This window comes from Mustela erminea, chromosome 6 (genome assembly GCF_009829155.1).
Source record: "Mustela erminea isolate mMusErm1 chromosome 6, mMusErm1.Pri, whole genome shotgun sequence".
Lineage (NCBI taxonomy): Eukaryota > Metazoa > Chordata > Mammalia > Carnivora > Mustelidae > Mustela > Mustela erminea.
This window is the reverse complement of record NC_045619.1, coordinates 20961220-20981513: the sequence shown is the minus strand read 5'-3', so window position 1 is coordinate 20981513 and position 20294 is coordinate 20961220. Positions and strand designations below refer to the sequence as shown.

General features: G+C 36.5%; 1 protein-coding gene and 1 pseudogene across 3 annotated transcripts in view; both read right to left on the bottom strand.

The window, feature by feature from the left end:
- The window catches only part of UHRF1BP1L (UHRF1 binding protein 1 like), a 107095-nt gene that overhangs the window by 5151 nt on the left and 81650 nt on the right, over positions 1-20294 (bottom strand). For 2 of the 3 annotated variants that reach the window (XM_032346650.1, XM_032346648.1), the window contains 2 exons: positions 18320-18573; positions 17861-17969 (listed from right to left, as the gene is read on the bottom strand). In XM_032346650.1, coding sequence (XP_032202541.1) covers positions 17861-17969; positions 18320-18573 — 363 coding nt within the window. The remainder of the gene's footprint in view (positions 1-17860; positions 17970-18319; positions 18574-20294) is intronic. The other variant, XR_004286676.1, reaches the window with a different exon arrangement.
- Positions 14011-17689, bottom strand: LOC116594477 (annotated as a pseudogene).

Below are 20294 nucleotides of genomic sequence, written 5' to 3'. Positions count from 1 at the left end.
GAAAAGATTTATTTATTTACTTATTATTTATTTGAGAGAGAGCAAGCAAGTGTATGAGCAGGGGAGGGAGGGCAGCGGGGGCAAAGGGAGAGGGAGAGAGACTCTCAGGCAGACTCTGCACTAAGCATGGAGCCAGAGGTGGGCTCGATCTCACCACTCTGAGATCATGACCTGAGCTGAAACCAAAAGTAGGACACCTAACCAACTGTGCCACTCAGGTACCCTTAGGAGAAGATATTTGCAAATGACATTGCCGATAAAGGGTTAGTATCCAAAATATATAGAGAAGTGATACAACCTAACACTCAAAATCCAAATACTCCAATGAAAAAATGGCAGAAGAAATGAACTGAACAGATATTTCTTCAAAGAAGACATTCAGATGGCCAAGAGACACATGAAAAGATGCCCAACGTCACTCACCAATATCATGGAAATGCAAACCAAAACTATAATGAGATAGCACCTCATACCTGTCAGAATGGCTAAAATCAAACACACAAGAAACAGTAAGTGTTGAGGATGTAGAGAAAAAGAAACACTGTACACTGATGGAGATAATGCAAACTGGTGCAACCAATGTGGAAAATGGTATGGAAGTTTCTCAAAAAGTTAAAAATAGAACTAGCCTTTGACCCAGTAATCACAGTACTGGGTATCTACCCCCCAAAATACAAAAACACTAATTCAAAGGGATACATGCACTACTAATAAGTTTATTGAAACATTATTTACAACAGCCAAACTATGGAAGCAGCCCTAATGTCCACGGATAGATGAATGGATAAAGAAGATGTGGTCTATACTAGAATGGAATATTATTAGCAGTAAAAAAGAATGAAATCTTGCCATTTGCAATGACATGGCTAGAGCTAGACAGTATAATGCTCAACAAAATAAGTCACTCAAAGACAAATGCCATGCAATCTCACACATATGTGGAATTTAAGAAACAAAGCAAATGAGCAAAGAAAAAAAGAGAGACTGACAAAACCAAGAAACAAACTCTTGAGTGTACAGAACAAACTGATGGTTACCACAGGAGAGGTGGGTGGGGGGATGGGGTGAAATAGGTGATGGGGCTTCAAGAATACACTTATCATAATAAAAAAATAAACAAACCCAAAACTATTATGATAAACACTTCATACCCACAAATGTCTATAATCAAAAAGTCATTTAATAATGACTGTTGGCAAACAGGTGAAGTTGGCACCCTCAAACACTGGTAAATATGCACAATGATGCCGCCACTTTGGAGAACAGTCTAGCAATTCCTCAGATGATTAAAAATTTATCATATGTCCCAATAATTCTATTCTTAGATATATACCCAAGAGAAACAAACTTATACAAACATTTATAGCAGTATAATTCATAATAACCAAAAAGCAAAAATGACTCAAATGTCCATTAAGCAATGGCTGGAGAAACAAAATGCAGTGTGCCCCATATAACAAATATTATATTATTTGGCCATACAAAGGAATGAAATACTAATATACACAACAACACTAATGAATTTAGAAAATATCAAGAAAAAGAAGTCACAAAAGACAATAATATTGTGTGATTTCACTTTTATGAAGTATCCAGGATGGGAAAATCTATTGAGATGAAAAGTAAAGTAGTGGTTGCCTACAGCAGAAGAAGGATTAGGGAGAGACTGCTGGTAGGGATGGGGTTTTTTTTAGGGTGAAGAAAATGTTCTAAAACTGTGGTGATGATTGTACCATTTGTGAGCATACTAAATACCACTGAGTTATGTATTTTAATTGGATGAATGGTATGGTATGTGAATTATATCTCAAAAATGTTTTTATTAAAAAATAATTATAAAACACAAAGCAGTGAGTATCTTCACACATCAACATATTTTCTTACTTTTTGGATTACACATAGAGCACTTTGGTTGCCAGGGAATAGAAGCCCAACTCAAAAAACTTGCTTTTAAAAAAGAAAATGCACCTAAAACTAATGTAACATTATGTGCCAACTCTGCTTCAATTGAAAAAAAAAAAGTTTTAAATAAAAAAGGAAGAATATTTGACTTGAATAGGGAGTCTAAGTGATGGTGCATTCAGTCATGGCTGGATTCTGGGGTTCATAAAATGTCTTCAGGACTGTCATTTTAGGAACCTATTTCTCAAGTCCATGTTTCCTTTCCTTTGTGTTGGACCAGTTGCATGATGGCAAAGGTGGTTACCGGTGACCCCCAAATAAGTAAGCTCTACAGCCTGTGACCCTTTCTCTCTCTCTGTCCTTATCAATTCATCAAAAAGACTCAACACTGGGGTCACAGTCAACACATGTCACTATGTCCCAAAGGCTGAAGTCTTTTGATTGGTCAAGCTATACCTTATTCCCACTTTTGTGATAGGGTCACATGATTATCAGTCCACCAAAATAACATAAAATCAGCGAATGGCAGTTTGCCAAATCAAATTATATTAAGTGGACTGAAGAGTAGTATCTGCTTAACATAGTATTCTCCTTAAAAAGATTCCAAGAAGTGGATAAAGTAGATCAAGTGTAAAAAACAAACATTTTTTAAAGCTTTAAATTTTTAAAGCTTTAAATTTTACTGCCAAATTACCCTCCATGAAGATTCTCTCAATTCTACCCCTATTCTGTATATATAAAGATAGACAAATTCCATTATCTATATATATAGATAATGGAATAGTTCTATCTACATGGTTAAGTGCCATCAAGTTCAGTTTTGGTCTGTTCTTGGCTTCATTTTACAGTGGTCTCAAATCAGAAACTATTTTTTATGATATTGTCTTGGATCGATTATGTTTTTAGTAGTATAAGTAGAAAAAAACTACAAAAATTGTTGTACTGGTTCAGACTAGCATACCTTCAGCTTGGTATTGACTATAAGAGAAACCTAAACACTATGCCAAGGGAAAGCCAAGTTCTCCAGTCTTTCAACCATAAAAAACTAGTAATTTAGTCATTTATAACGTACTTTCATTCTCAAACTTTTAAAGGAACAAAACTTCTTTTACATGAAATCTGACCTGGAATGCTAATATAAACTAAAGATAAGAGTTGGGTTACATTAACTATAGTTAGGATAGTAGAGGACCCAGGACTTAATTCTATTTAGCTTACATCCCACTACTCATCGGATACTAATAATAATGAAAAAAACACTAAGTAATTCTGAAATCCATTTATTTCAATCATTGTGAGATGGAATGAGGAGAGAAATGGGTAGGAGAGGGATAGAAGGGAAGAGGAAGACATAGCGGAGAGGGGAAAAAAGGAACGAGATAGAGAAGGCGGAAGAGAGATGGAGTGGAGAAGGCAGGGGAGGGAGGATGGGAAGACAGAGGGATGTATGGGGTGAGGGGAAAGAAAGAGGGAGGGTATTTAGGGAGGAGGAGACAGGAAGAGAAAAGGAAGAGAAAAAAAGGAAGGAAATGGGAAAGAAGGGGCAGCAGGAAGAATGTAAAGAGCAGGACTGGAGAGAGAGAGGAAGACAGAAAAACTGTGACCGAAGCGGGTGACCGGAGTCTATTACAGTAGAAAGGCCTATTTCCTTTTATTTGCTTTAAAAGCGTTTCTTCCAAGTTTTTAGGACAAATTTTCATGAACAAATCTATGCCATTCATAGATGAAATGTGCAGTATCTTACAGTAACCTACTTATCCCCCAGCACAGGCTCCTTCAACCTGAAGAAGTTACCTGACACGTCTAAACTTAAATTTCTTCATTTGCAAAGCAGAGGTGATAAGAATACTTGCCTCAATTATCTCAAAGGGTCTGTAAGAATGAAATTAGTTAATACTTCATGTAAAAGAACGTTATAAATTGGCAGGCATTATTCAAATATTAATCATTAATAATACCACAGTAGGTATTGATAAATATTTGACTTTTAAATATAGACTTTACTAGTTATTTGTTTATTCCAATAGAAGATTTCTATTCATTTTTCTTCTCTGGTCATACAGACGCTTCAGAGTTTAGGTTTTACACAGATCACCAGGTTTCATAACCTTTCCAGTTAGGAACCATTACAGCAATAATTCTAGGAAAGTGAATGGCAGAGTTTCTTATCACAGACCTTTAAATGTACAGCACCACTCCCCTACAGCATTCTGATAAAATCTAATAGTCCCTTCCTCACAATCCTTTTGGTTGAGAACCAGTGCCATAATAGCTATTGCTCCCGATGGGAGTATGCCAAGCCCCACCTGTACTGGGTTGGAAAAATGCTATGAGCCAGTATACTACTATTAAAAGTAATTAATAATACCATATACACATGGCATGGTATATACACATACATCACATACATATATACACTCACCAACAAACATTTCCTTTTTCTCTTATTAATAGTCTTATTTATATCTAATTAGTCATATTTCACTGGAACAAGAAATAAACTGTAGTTTAGTTTTGTAATTTTTTGAAAAATTATAAGTCTCTCTAATTTAAAGCGGTTATTTAAAAACTGCTAATTGTATTTAAGAATGTCCCAAGAAAGTGTGAAGTACTATGATATGTCCCAAGAAAGTGTGAAGTACTATGATAAGCAGCAAAATAGGTATGAAAGCACCTCTTCCTTTATGATTATACCTTATTTAATCACATTAGAGCAGCTGCTAGTATACCTCAGAATAAACTCAAAGAACAGGAAGAAATGAAGAACAGTATCAGGTAAGCTGCCATTACGTTATCACAGCAACAAACACCTACAACTAATTTTGAAATAGCTACCAATAAGATTCTTTTCAATTCTCTTCCTTGCTAAATACATCTGCTTCAGGGGAGGAAAAAACCCAGCATAGCTTACCATTTCTTAAAGAGCTGTTTGAGAAAGTCAGGCCATTCAAATCATCCCCCAATGCCCTTATAACTTCTAAGCAGCACATAAAATTGTTAATAGTGATTTATTATGTCTGGTGTATTAGTTTAAGTCATATTTATAATACATTACCATACTAGCTATATGGGTGATATACTAGGCTATGTGTTACATTATATACTTCATGCACTGAAGACTAATGCAATTATTTCCACATCATAAGAAAAATAACACAACATCAGTCATCAAATATTAACAATCTGCTTCATGACACTGCTTTTAGGAACACATTAAAGTAAAATATGAGACACTCTATATAAAAACAAAGCATATCTGTTTAGGTTTAAAATACGCTCTTTCCAGTGCCAATGGAAAAAAACTTTAAAATAAATTATCTTTGATTTTGTACAATGCTAATATCCTCAGTAACACAACATACTTTTCCATCATCCCAATAAGTTTCTGAAATATATATCTACAATAATTTACATGTATGAGAGCTGCTGTTTAAATTCATATAGTACTCTGAGTCTTGATATTTTGATGCCTGAGTTCTCACACTTTGAGTTTATATTTTTTTAAAAATCTAGGATATGCCTTTTCTTCTAACATGTCATCACTACCTAAACTGCTTTGCTGAAAAGACCCAAATAAGCGTCAATTTAAAGACATAAGAAAAAAATATTTATAAAATATAATACATTTAATGAAGATCAGCTTCTAGTTTTCCAAAATGTAGAAATAAGGTAAATATATGTGAGACATGACATAATGAAAAAATAAAAAGATATTATCTTGCCTTCATTAGGGTAGACTAATAATTCAGATGTGATTTTTTTGAAACTCACTTTTTTTTAAAATACTTTTTTATAAACATATAATGTATCATTAGCCCTAGGGGTACAAGTCTGTGAATCGCTAGGTTTACACACTTCACAGCACTCACCACAGCACATACCCACCCCAAAGTCCATAACCCAACCACCGTTTCCCAACACCCACCCCTGCCCCCAGCAACCTTCAGTTTGTTTTGTGAGATTAAGAGTTTCTTATGGTTTGTCTCCCTCCCGATCCCATCTTTTTTCGTTTACTCTTTTCCTACCCCCCAAACCCCCCCACATTGCATCTCCACTTCCTTATATCAGGGAGATCATATGATAGTTGTCTTTCCCCAATTGACTTATTTCACTAAGCGTAATACCCTCTGGTTCCATCCACATTGTCGCAAATGGCAAGATTTCATTTCTTTTGATGGCTGCATAGTATTCCATTGCATAGATATACACCACATCTTCTTTACCCATTAATCTGTTGATGGACTTCTAGGTTCTTTCCATAGTTTGGCTATTGTGGACATTCCTGCTATAAACATTCGGGTGCACGTGGCCCTTCAGATCACTACATTTGTATCTTTAGGGTAAATACACAGTGGTGCAATTGCTGGGTCGTAGGGTAGCTCTATTTTCAAATTTTTGAGGAACCTCCATGCTGTTTTCCAGCATGGTTGCACCAGCTTGCATTCCCACCAACAGTGGAGGAGGGTTCCCCTTTCTCCGCATCCTCGCCAGCATCTGTCATTTCCTGACTTGTTAATTTCAGGCATTCTGACTAGTGTGAGGTGGTATCTCACTGTGGTTTTGATTTGTATTTCCCTAACGCCGAGTGAACACACAACTTTTTAGAAGACAAATGCAAACAGAATTTCCATACCGAAATGATCTTCATGCAAATATATATCTTTGCCTGACCAGTGATTTGCTTTTGTCTTCAACTAATGCATTAAAATACAGTATGCAATTGGCAAAATATATACCTAACTGTAAAACATAGATAAGAAATGAAGAGGAAAACACTCAAAGTGGAGAAATTTCAAAGCACCTTGATTTCTTCTGTTTAATTGAAAAAAAAAATCTTTTTTAAGTGAACTCTACGTCCAACATGGAGCTTGAACTCACAACCCCAAGATCAAAAACATGGAGCTTGAACTCACAACCCCAAGATCAAAAGTCACATAAAACACCTAGATCTTTAAATCAGATTTTATTCATCAAATTGATACTTAATTCTATTTCTCCAATATGTGTATGCAAGTGCATTTTTCCAGGTATTATAAACCTCTTATATACAACATTATTGTGTTTGTTTTCTTTAGCAAACTGTAATTATTTGGTAAGTTAGGTTCTGCATTTAAGGATGGCAGAAATACCAAGAATCAATCTTGAGTAACAGAATTTTAGAGTGGGGAAGTCTTAGAAATAATCTAATCTTACTCCATTGCCAATAATTCCCCAAGAACCACTTCAAGGATGTCTTAAAATCTATCAATTTATCATTATTTAATATAATGTTAAAATCAATATTTTATTTTCTGCTGCTCTTTCGTGTTAATGACAAACCCAATTTCATTCAAAGGAGAGAAATGGTCTGCACGTTGTTATATTTCCTTGAGATTCAATAAACAGAAGTTTCATAGGCATTTAAAGTTACCTGTTTTTGAACCCAAATACATACTCATATAGACACATACACATATACATGTATAAACACATATATACATAAAATTAGAGCTGTTAAACACGTTATTCAAATTCCCCATAACTGACTTTTATGTACTTATTTCTTAAATATTTTTAAATGTACTCTGAAGAATGTTAAATTTTCTCAATAAAATTATAGTTTAAGATAGGATTCCAAACAGGTTTGCTCTATATTTTTCAATTATGTTGTTAGATGGATCAAGGTTTATGAATGGTGTGTATTTTCGGAGATCTTTTATCAATATGAAATCTTTCTTTGGGGCCAACACCTTTAAGAGGCACTTCACCAAAGAAAATATACAGATGGCAAATAAGCATATGAAAAGATGCTCTACATCATATACCATCAGGGAAATGCAAATTAAAACAACTTACCACTAAACAATGATTTAGAATAGCCAAAATCCAGAACACACAACAAATGCTAGAGAGGATGTGGAGCAATAAGAATTCTCATTCACTGCTGGTGTGAATATGAAATGGTACAGCCACTTTCTTACAAAACTAAACATACTCTTATAAGACCCAGCAATCACATTCCTTGGTATTTACACAAGGGAGCTGAAAACGTCCACAAAAAAACCTGCACATGGATGTGTATAGTAGTTTTATTTACAACTACCTAAAACTGGAAGAAACCTCGATGTTCCTGCATAGGTGAATGGATAAATAAACACATACAATTACTCAACTCTAAAAAGAAAACAGCTATTAAGCCTTGAAAAAAAATGGAGGAATCTTTAATGTATATTACTAAATGAAAAAAGCCAATCTAGAAAGGCTACATAAGAGATGATTCCAAGTATATGACATTCTGGAAAAAGTAAAACTACAGAGACAGTAATAACACTGGGGCTGGGGTGGGGAGGGAGGATAAACACGCAGAGTACAGAAGATTTTCAGGGCAATGAAACTATTCTGTACATTACTGTACTGGTGGATATAGATCACTATAAGTTTATCCAAACTTACAAACAATGTATAACACCAAGAATGTCTGTAATGTAAACTATGGACTTTGAGTGATGATGTGTCAATCAATCATAACACAAGTAACTCAGGTGGGAGGCTATGCATCTGTGGGGGCAGCAGGTATATGGGAAATCTCTATACTGTCCACTCAGTTTTGCTATAAACATAAAAATGCTCTAAAAAGTAAACTCTAAAAAACACCTCTCTGTCCCATTCTCTACTTTTAGTTTTAACTTTAATGTTATCTAATACTCACTTCCTTTTTCCTAGCCTTTGGTATATATTTTTTTCCACCACCTATTTTCAGTGCTTTTGTCATTTTATTTAGAAGGACTATCTTCTTGCCAGACATACCTGGAATTTTTTCTCCTAACACTATCTTAGTGCTTCTGTATTTTTTTTTTTAAAGATTTTATTTATTTATTTGACAGAGAGAGATCACAAATAGGCAGAGAGGCAGGCAGAGAGAGAGAGAGAGAGAGAGGAGGAAGCAGGCTCTCCATGAGCAGAGAGCCTGATGTGGGACTCGATCCCAGGACCCTGAGATCATGACCTGAGCTGAAGGCAGACGCTCAACCAACTGAGCCACGCCAAACACCCTATGCCTTTTGTTTAGATTAACTGGGTATTTTCATCTAGGTTTTTCCCCAGTCATAACGGCTTAAAGATTATTCATTATTTTTGGTCATCTAAGGTTATATATACATTATCAGCACGTATTACTTAAACACCCATTGTTCTATCAAAGTCTAGTGTGACTTCCCCTTTAGAAGGAAAAAGAACTTAAAAAAAAAAAGCACAATTTTATCTCCCTGTTTCTCTTCCTTTTCCCCTCATTGCAACCTCTCATACACAGGTCATTTAGAATTTTGGTTACAAAATACCGATTTTCCTTATACATGAACAAATATTCAGACAATTCCAAGTTTTACTAGTTTCTTTACTTATTGCTGTTCCTTATTAATTTTTCATTTTATTTATTTATTTTTAAGATTTTATTTATTTGACAGAGAGAGATCACAAGTAGGTAGAAAGGCAGGCAGAGAGAGAGAGAGAGAGAGAGAGAGAGAGAGGAAAGCAGGCCCCCTGCTGAGCAGAGTCTGATGCAGGACTCAATCCCAGGACCCTGAGATCATGACCTGAGCCAGAGGCAGAGGCTTAACCTACTGAGCCACCCAGGCACCCTAATTTTTCATTTTAACTAAACAATTCTTTCCATTAAAAAAAAAAAAAATTGTCCTTGGGCAACGGGGTGGCTCAGATGGTTAAGCATCTGCCTTCGGCTTGGGTCATGATCCTGGGGTTCTGGGATTGAGCCCCAAGGAGCCTGCTTCTCCCTCTGCCTCTGCTTCTGTCTCTCATGAATAAATCTTTAAAAATAAAAAATAAAAAAACCCTGTCCTTATTTTTGCCTTTAAAATTAAAATTAAAGTTCATATTATTTTCCCATAGAACTCTGAATATATTACTTAACCGTCTGTTAGCATCCAATGTTACCAATGGAGAGTCTGATTCAAATAAATCTGATTTCATCCTTTTTCTTTTTCTCTCTAGGATCTTAAGATTTTTCTCTTTAACCTCATCATTATGAAATGTCACCAATATGCCTAAGTAAAAGCTGTTTTTCATTCACTTTGCTCTGCACTTAGTTGGCTCTATAAATTTGGAGGCTTTCTTCCTTCAAATTTGGGATATTTCATTACTTCTTTGATGACGTTTTCTATTTCTTTTTATCCTGTTCTCTCTTTCTGGAACTCCTGATTAATGCTAAAATTTCTGGCTCTATCTTTAGTGTGTGTGTGTGTGTGTGTGTGTGTGTGTGTGTGTGTGTTCTCTTGAACACCACAGGTCAAAAAAAGTTATGTTCAGGACACCTGGTTGGCTCAACTGGTTAAGTGTCTGTCTTCCGCTGAGGTCATGGTCCCAGGATCCTGGCATCAAGTCCTGCATAGGGCTCTTTGCTCAGCAGGGAGCCTCCTTCTCCCTCTTGCCTGCTGCTCCCTCTGTTTGTGCTCACATACACTCTCTCTCTCTCTCTCTCTCCCCTGATGAATGAATGAATGAATGAATGAATATATAAATAAATAAGCACATCCTTAAGGGAAAAAGAAAAAGCTACGTTTCTCCTACTAAATGCCCTCCCACCCTAACCATACACCTCAGCATCTTTACACATTCCTTTCCCCTAGACTTCTTTGTTCCCATGGCACACTGAACAGTGTTTTGCTAGAACTACAGACTCTGGAGACCCTTTGCCTCTCTACTTTCCTTTCACTCTTTCCCTATTCTTTGTCTTTCTTAATGGTTACCTCAGTGTTTTTACCATACTTTTAAAGCTTGGTTTTGCTCCCCCCTTTTTTAGAATATATTTTGTTCAGTCTTCTATATCGGTGCTATCCAAACAGCAACCATTTGATAACATGTGACTATTAAAATTTAAATTGAGGGCGCCTGGGTGGCTCACTGGGTTAAAGCCTCTGCCTCTGGCTCAGGTCATGATCCCAGGGTCCTGGGATTGAGTCCCGCATCAGGCTCTCTGCTCAGAGGGAAGCCTGCTTTCTCCTCTCTCTCCCTCTGCCTGCCTCTCTGCCTACTTGCGATCTCTGTCTGTCAAATAAGTAAATAAATCTTTTTTTTTTAAAAAATGATTTAAATTGAATAAATATTAAATAAAATTCAAATCTAGTTCCTTGGTGGTACTGGACACATTTCAAGTGCTCAAAGCCACTTCATTATAGATTATAGAACACTTCCATGAGCATGAAGTTAGCCCAGTCATTAAACAAGTATGTTTTTTTAAAGATCTACTAAGACAGTATTTTAGCAGATAGGGATAGCAATGTACCAAATGAATTCCTGCTCTCATATAGCTTACATTCCACTCAATAAGTAAGAAAGAATATAGTATATCAAAGGTTCTAAGCATTCTCTGAGAATAATAAAGCAGGGTTAGGAAGAAAAGGAGCTGATGAGGAAGGAAGAAGGATGGATGGACGAAAATCTCTAAAAGGGGAGATCTGATCAGAGACTTGCTAAAAGCAATGAATCAAGGCATGGGGATATTTGAGGAAAGTGAATTCCAAGCAAAAGCAGTAGCAAATAAAAATGCCGAGATAGGAGTATGCCTCTGACAGGAGGCCAGAGTGAATGATGCAAAGAGGGAGAATAGCAGGAAATAAGGACAGAAAAAAGCAAAGAACAACATCATGCCAGACTTCATAAGCCCCAGGAAGGACCTTGGTAATTTTAATTGGCTTGAAAAAGGAATCCAGTGGAGGGTCATTAGCTGGGAAGTTATTTGATATAAATTACATTTTTAAAATGGCACTCTGGTTGACGAGTGGACAATAGTGCAGGGAAACAGAGGCAGAAGGCACACAACTTAGGAATTAATTATAGAAATTCAAGCAGATTTGAAAGTGCTAGTGTTATAGATGGTAGGAAAGGTCCAACTCTGGTTATCTCTTCAAAATAGAGCTGGTGGGTTTCAGGTGAGCTATTACTTTTTTATTTCAAAGAGAAGACAATTCTCTTTAACTGGTTATTTTCCATAGAGCTTGCTCTTATTTTATGAACTCAAAATCCTATCATGTATCTGTAAAACTCTCCACTTTTCTTTAGCATCAACTGTATTACTCATTTATTTTTTGTCTCTTACTGATTTTTGAAGTAGGCATTTTGTCATTTCAGCCATCCAACATCAGAATCCCTTGCTGTATTTGAAGAATTTTATAGTTTGAGTTTTTTGGGGAGTAAAGTCTGCTTCCTTCAATAAATGTTAGAAAATGCTACCAAAATGTCCAGATCCTTTCCAATTATGTGACCCAACTACTGCTAATCAAATTGTACTCACCCTAGATTTCCCTAAGATACTAAAGAAGGAAAGGAAGAAAACTTTTTCTGGGGACAGCAGCAGTAACAGAAGAGGCAAGGTCAAGTTCCTAAGTAAAAAAGCTCAAAAACTGCTGGCTGCAGCAGCTGCAGTAAAGCTGAATTTACTCAAAAATAGTGACAGTAGTGCAAAATGTAAAATCAACTGTCCAGTGTCAGGCAGCAGTGTTTCCCATCACACTAGATTACACTGTACAGTGGTTTGGGGGCATAGATCTGGAAGATAAACCTTGAGCCTGGTTCCCCAGATCTCTCAGGATTCTAAAATATATATTTAAGAGCTTTGATAAAAATTAATTCACATAAAAAAATAATTCACAAGGCCCATTAATCCAGTTAGAGTATGTGACCCATAGGTTTTTAGTATGCTCACCAACAGTAACACCATCACCATGATCAATTTAAGAACTTTTTTTAAAAAAGATTTATTTATTTATTTGAGAGAGAGAGAGAAAGAGAGTGAACAATCAGAGAGAGGGACAGAAGGAGCAGACTTCCTGCTAAGCAGGGAGCCCAGTACAGAGACAGATCCCAAGATTCTGAGATCACAACCTGAGCCAAAGGCAGACAACCAACTGAACACCCCAGGTGGCCAGAACATTTTCATCACCCTCAAAATCCACCATACCTATTAGCAGTCTCTCCCCATTCCTTTCCATCCTACCCACAAGCCCTAGGCAACCACTAACTTACTTTCTGTCTTTACAGATTTGCCTCCTCTGGGCATTTCATGTAAATGGAATCATATAATATGTGGTCTTTCATGAATGGCTTCCTTCATTTAGCAAAATGTTTTCAAAGCTTCCATGCTGTAACATGTATTAGTACTTTATTCTTTTTATTGCTGAACAAATAATCCATTATATGGATATATCACATTTCCCTTGTCCATTCATAGCATGATACTTGGGTTGTTTCCACTTCTGGGCTATTTATTATGAATACTGTCCTTGTCAACATCAACATTTGTGTACAAGTTTTTGAGTGGACCTCTGTTTTTACTTGAGTGGAACTGCTGGGTCATAAGTAATGGTTTAACTTTCTAAACTACTGCCAAATTATTTCCCAAGCACCCACACCATTTTACCAGCCCAGCAATGTAGGAGGGTTCCAATTTCTGCACATCCTCCCACCACTTGTTATCATCTTTCTGATTAGTCATCTTAGTGGGTTTGAAGTGTTATCTCATTGTGGTTTTGATTTACATTTCTATAATGGCTAATGATGTCAAGCATTTCTTCATGTGCTTTTGGCCAGCCATTTTTATATATTCATCAGAAAATTATCTGTTCAAATCTTTGCCTATTTTAAAATTGGGTTATTTATCTTTTTCAGTTTCTGTTCATTTGTTTTTCAAGGAACAATTAATAACAATGTAGATAACATATACTTATCTAACACGGTATTTTTTTTTTTTTTTTAAATCACTGAAGCTAAAGCAAAACATCCTGTTCACTGGGTAAAAAGGGCCTGCTTAATGTGTGTACACTGCAGTGCAATATAAAAAATACAAACTAATTATAATTTCAGAACTTCAGAATTTGAGTGTTAACATTCCCTTTTTTTCACATGGGAAAAGAAAATACTTTTGAAAATCATTTGAGGGGCACCTGGATGGCTCAGCTGGTTCAGCAGCTGCCTTCAGCTCGGGTCATGATCCTGGAGTCCCAGGATCATACCTCTCATTGGGCTCCCTGCTCAGCATGGAGTCTGCTTCACCCTCTGCCCCTCACCTTGCTTTTACTCTCTCTTAAATACTCTCTCTCAAAGAAATTTTTAAAAATCTTTAAAAAGAAAAAGAAGAAAGAAAATCACTTGAAGCTTGGAAAAATTCCACAGCTATATTCTTAGGATCACTGTGTAGGGTCTTTATGATTCATATGAGACAAGGGGAGCTTCGAATCAACATTTCAGAGAAGACATTCCAGTCCGCATGATCTCATCAGTCAGGAGAATGTTGCTGGCAATCAGTGCAGAAGCAAAGTAGCTGTCTCTTTACAAAATAGTTACCCATATGCCTACTTCGGCTGCTACCATTGGCTCACCTGTGTTCAAGTTCACACCCACAAGTCGACCTGATTCTGAACTTTAACATTTCCCGAAGGTCAAAACCAGAGTTCTGAGCAAGAATAATGAGCAGTGCTTGGAATAATGAGCAGTGCATCAGCAAATGCTTTAACTCCCAAGTTGGGCCTTCTTCAGTACACTGGACTTCTATTTAATCTGGCTTCTGTTTGTCATTACTACTTCACTGCACCAGTACCTGGAACTACACAGCCATCATCAATAGCATTTTTAACAGCCCTCAAACCGTCTCCTATTGCATCTTTGCTCTGAGTGAGTGTGTGCTTATTTGGCCCTTTGACCAACAGTGTGACAGATTGAGGATTGTTATATTTCTATTTTCCAATGTATACTAATAGACAAGTCCTGCATGTCCCAAACAATCAAGATTTAGGTCATTAAAAGAATTTAGAGCTACTCCACCACAAGTGAGACTCAGCCTTTCCATATTCCTCCTTTTAGGTCTACACAGAGCTACTATGCTTTTTTTGGCAATAGCTTCTAAGGAAAAGGGGTCAATTCCCTTTTGATTAATAAAAAATCCTTTATCTGAATCACTCAGACTTCCTTTTCCATTTCTATTATTTTTTTAACTCCATCTTCAATGAAGTTTCTTTCAGCTTTTACAAGCTTCTCTCTTCTGCACACTTGTAAAAAAAAAAGCTAGAGTCCATCTGAGGGTTTTGAAGGGACGGGGGGGTGGGAGGTTGGGGTACCAGGTGGTGGGTATTATAGAGGGCATGGATTGCATGGAGCACGGGGTGTGGTGCAAAAATAATGAATACTGTTATGCTGGAAATAAAAAAAAAAAAAAAAAAAAAGCTAGAATTCACTTTTATTTTTTCATATTCTAATGACACATTGCATATGAGGATGTATGCATTTTCTACTTTTTTCATATCAGGATGCCATGCCCCATGGTCCAAAACAAAACCTCCATTTAAGCTTGTATTAGTCTCAGATTTATGTTCACCTCCATGATCTCAAATATGAAGAGGTCAATAGGTTCATCTTGTTTTGTTTTGTTTAAGATTTTATTTATTTATTTGACAGACAGAGATCACAAGTCATCAGAGAGGCAGGCAGAGAGAGAGGGGGAAGCAGGCTCCCTGCTGAGCAGAGAGCCCCATGCAGGGCTCCATCCCAGGACCCTGAGATCATGACCTGACACGAAGGCAGAGGCTTTAAGCCACTGAGCCACCCAGGTGCCCCAGGTTCATCTTGTTTTCTTTTGTTTTGTTTTTTTAAAGATTTTATTTATTTATTTGTAAGAGAGAGAGAGGAGCGAGAGTGAGCACAGGCAGACAGAGTGACAGGCAGAGGCAGAGGGAGAAGCAGGCTCCCCGCCAAGCAAGGAGCCCAATGTGGGACTCGATCCCAGGACACCGGGATCATGACCCAAGCTGAAGACAGCTGCTTAACCAACTGAGCTACCCAGACGTCCCAGTTCATCTTGTTTTTTAAGGCCAAAATGGAGTCCACCTCAGTCTCTGTTAAGACATCAGCAAATTCAGCATGCACTTTAGCATGCAGAGATGTTCTGGCTACATCTCTAAGTATTTCCCTGTCCATTTCTTTGCTTACTTTGACTTTTCCTAAAACTGAAGTACCTTTTCCTTTACAGCTTCATATTCTTCTATTATTATCCTGGGATGAAGACTTTCAGAAATGTAGCCCTCGAATGATCAGGACACTGGAAGTGTAACCATCACCAGTTATGCCATCCTGGGCTGTTACTACTTTGACTATTGAGGAGGCTGCTGGGTGTTGAATTTGCATTTCATAAAATAGCACACTGCCGGGGTGCCTGGGTGGCTCAGTGGGTTAAGACGCTGCCTTCGGCTCGGGTCATGATCTCAGGGTCCTGGGATCGAGCCCCGCATCGGGCTCTCTGCTCAGCAGGGAGCCTGCTTCCCTTCCTCTCTGCCTTTCCTGCCTCTCTGCCTACCTGTGATCTCTCTCTGCCAAATAAATAAATAAAGTCTTTAAAAAAAAAACAAAAACAAAAACCAGCACACTGCCATCTTTAGTAAGCTTAATGTCTCTAGCACCAGAAACAAGCATCTTCATGGTGCCATTAGACCCCAAGTGGGTCCTCAGCACATCCTGCAGCCTCTGGGCCACACTGATGTTGACGGCCATGGCCTCCTGGGCTCAGGCCACCTCGGTCATGGGGTTCAGAGTCTTCAGAGCCACCACAGCTAATCAGCACAGGAAGAGGAGAAGACCCGGCATGCAGAGTGCCCCAAAACATCTCCTTATCTTTTCCAGTTTTGCATTAGAAGAGTTCTTTATATAGTCTGGATACCAGTTTTGCATTAGAGTTCTTTATATAGTCTGGAGAGAAGAGTTCTTTATATAGTCTGGATACCCTTACCAGATATATGACATAAATATTTCTTCCATCCTGTGGGCTGTCTTTTCATGTTCCTGATAGTATCATTTGAGGCACAGAAGTTTTAAATTCTGATGAAGTCCAATTCATCTACATTTTTCTTTTGTTATTTATGCTTTTGGTGTGGTATCTGAAAAGGCTTTCCAAGCCAGGGCCATTAAGATTTATTCTTATGTCTTCTTCTAAGAGTTTTACATAATTTTATCTCTTACTTTAAGATTTCTGGTCCACAAAGAGTACATTTTTGTGGATGATGTAAGGAAGAGGTCTAGCTTCAATCATATGTATATCATGTAGTTTTAGTACCATTTGTGGAAAAGGCTATTCTTTCCCACATTGAATTGTCTTGGCACCACTGTCAAAAATCAGTTAATTATAAATGTAAGAGTTTATTTCTGGTCTCTTAATTCTATTCCATTCCAATAGTCTTTATAAAACTCCTTTTCTACTCAATTAGCTAGAGTATATTTCTTGCTTACAATCATGACTACTGGGGCGCCTGGGTGGTTCAATCATTAAGTGTCTGCCTTTGGCTTGGATCGTGGTCCTGGGGTCCTGGGATTGAGCCCTGCATGAGGATCCCTGCTTGGCAGGGAGCCTGCTTCCATCTCTCACTCCCTCTGCTTGTGTTCCCTCTCTTGCTGTGTCTCTCTCTGTCAAGTGAATAAATAAAATCTTTAAAACAACAACAACAACAAACATGACTACAGCCTGTTTACAATCATCAAATGTTTGAGTACTGTTGGATGTATGCTTAAATCATTTGCTTGACTACGGTTGTTTTTTTTGAGGTGCCATAGTTGACAGGCAGTGATTGGGTGGGAGAAAGAGGTTGTGCTGCTGGGGTGAGAGATACCAAATTTTGTCAAAAGGATATAACACAATCATTCCCTTCGAGGGGCCTGGCAGCAGCAAAATCTATCCTCCATGTTTAAGTGAAAACCTCCCTGAAGTCTGCTATTTGGTTGAAGCACAGGAAAGGGTCCCAAAAAGAAGTGCCAACATTGTTTACCCTATTGTGTCAGGGATCTATTCTAATTTCAGCACTCTTTTTGGAAGATTTCTCCACATATGTATATATTTATAAACAGGAACTATGAGTAAATAATCAGCATATAAATTGTTTAATTTTAAATTTCAGCAGGAATTCAATTACAATGGTTTTCATATATATACCTCTGATATGAAAAGAGCCATCATCATTTCTCTCCACCACAAGATGGTCAATATGAACGGTTACAGGAGCTGGTTCAAGGGATATTGTACTACTACGAGGACTGTCGTCCTACAGAAAGGAGAAACGATATCAGCACATTGTTAGTGAAGTAAATGATAAAATTAATCATTTCCTTAACAAATGTTACTTCAGTCAATATTTTTAATGAGTTAGAAATTAATCTTTATATGCTTCAGTTGATAGTGAAAAATTGCCTATTCTATTTCTATGTTTTTCTAATTCCTAAGAAGGATTTCTTCATCATTCCCCCACAAAGACTACAAATGCACAAATGCATTTCAATAAATGCTAGTAGAGTATATACTGTAGAGATGACATATTCCTGGACATGAATCAAAGTCCAGGTAAGCAAAGTAAACATTTACAACATGAAAACATAAAAATACTTATTAACATACTTTTAAATTAATTTTTGTGTTAGAAACTTGTATCTTCATTGGCATCACTGTTGCAACAGTTTCATCTTCCAAAAAATGTTGAATATTAGTAAGAGAAGATGTAAAAAACTCAGTGCTAAAGTTTTCTATATGGCATTGCAGAAATCCATTTTTTTCTGCAAGCAAAGAGTGTATTACAGCACCAGGCCCACTCTCAAATCTCAGAGTAATCTCAGGAGAGGATTTGGAATGAATTATAGATTTATGATCTGAACCTACAGAAAAAGAACACATAAAAATTATAACTTATAGCACTATTCAAAAGTGTCACTCTCAATTATTTGTCATTAAGACATTATTGTCATATTGTACAATGTCGAAGCAATAATATCTTAAAGTTTTAATATTTACCTTTCATTTAAGTAATATTTACAGTACATGTATAGTATACCATACACAACCCTAACTTCAATTTTTATAGATGACCTTCCACTGAAGTAATGTTGACTTGTCTATATATTCTATTTCTTTGGTACCATGCAAGCATATGCCATGATATAAATCTGATATGATGCATACCTAAGAGACTTACAATCCATCTTAGTATATATCTATCTATACATCTATAAGATAATGGACAACTGTAATAAAGAAAAAATGATGGCATTTAGAGTGATTCTTAAGCCATCTCTCAAGAAGTAACAAAAGTCTGAGGTTTTGCACTTTTCTCATTAAAATTAGGTCCTTAAATAATTAGAACAGCAAATAGACAAGACCTCATTAAAATGCCTCTAGTAGAAGACAATTTTAAAACTGAAATTGTAGCAAAGGATATATATAAATATACAGCAAATATATACACACACACACACACACACACACATATATATATATATATATATATACACGAATTTATATTTATATAAATATGCCTTGGCCTTATTCCAAAAAAGAATCTGAGGTGGCTTACAGAGATGAAACACTGAATTCAAAAACAAATTTTAAAATTTCAATATAGCAGCCACAGAATATCTGATTGTCAAAAACAAAAGTTTTCAATGCAACCATTTAAGTGAACTGACCCTCATAGTAAGTATTTTGTTTATAATACCTAGCTCCAAAAAGAACAAGAGGCAACACGTTTATGGCATAATTATATAGAAAATAAGTAAGCAATGGAAAAGGATAAAAGAGAAATGGATAGATAGCAAGATTAATAACTCTAAACACATTATTTACTTTTCTGTGCCACAAGTGAACCAAAAATGAACTTTCTAGCAGCAAAGAGAAAAATATGATCAGTTCCACAATTCACAGAGCCCCATGAGTTAAAAACAAACTAAATGTTCTGGAAAAGTGAAACTGTTTCAGTTACTGAAGTATCAAATTTATCAGTCTCAGTGGTCTTAAGAAGACCCTACTAATTAAATTCATGATGGGGAGATGTTTATTTTCCCTCAGCAAGGATGTGAATGCTTCAGTCTTAGAGAAGTCAAACGTAACAAATGTAAACATATTTGTGAAGGGAAGGGGATGTAAGAAAATAAATATACTTATATTTATGTACCAAGGACAGATCTCCACACACAACTCATAATGGAGAGTTGTTTTTGTAACTTTATTTCAGGTACAGAATGATGTTTAATCAATGTTAGTACTAGAGATAAACATTCAAAATAAATAAATAATATAGATACAAGAAAGAGTTCAAATATAATTCTAAAGAATTTTTTTAACAATTAAGAACTCAGATTTTTTTAAAAAATAAAAGGTAAAACAGCCACAAATTGATAATGGTCAGTGTTCTTTCCTATATCAAGACAAATAAGAGTTAATTAATTTGTCTATTTAATAATAAGAGCAATCAGGAACAACTTGGTAAATGTGATTTTGTTCTGGCTTTTACCTACTTATCTACTATCTGTATTAGAGAGAGAGAGAGAGAAAGAGATACTCACTCACTCTAAGGACCTGAGAGCCAGAAATAATTTCAAAC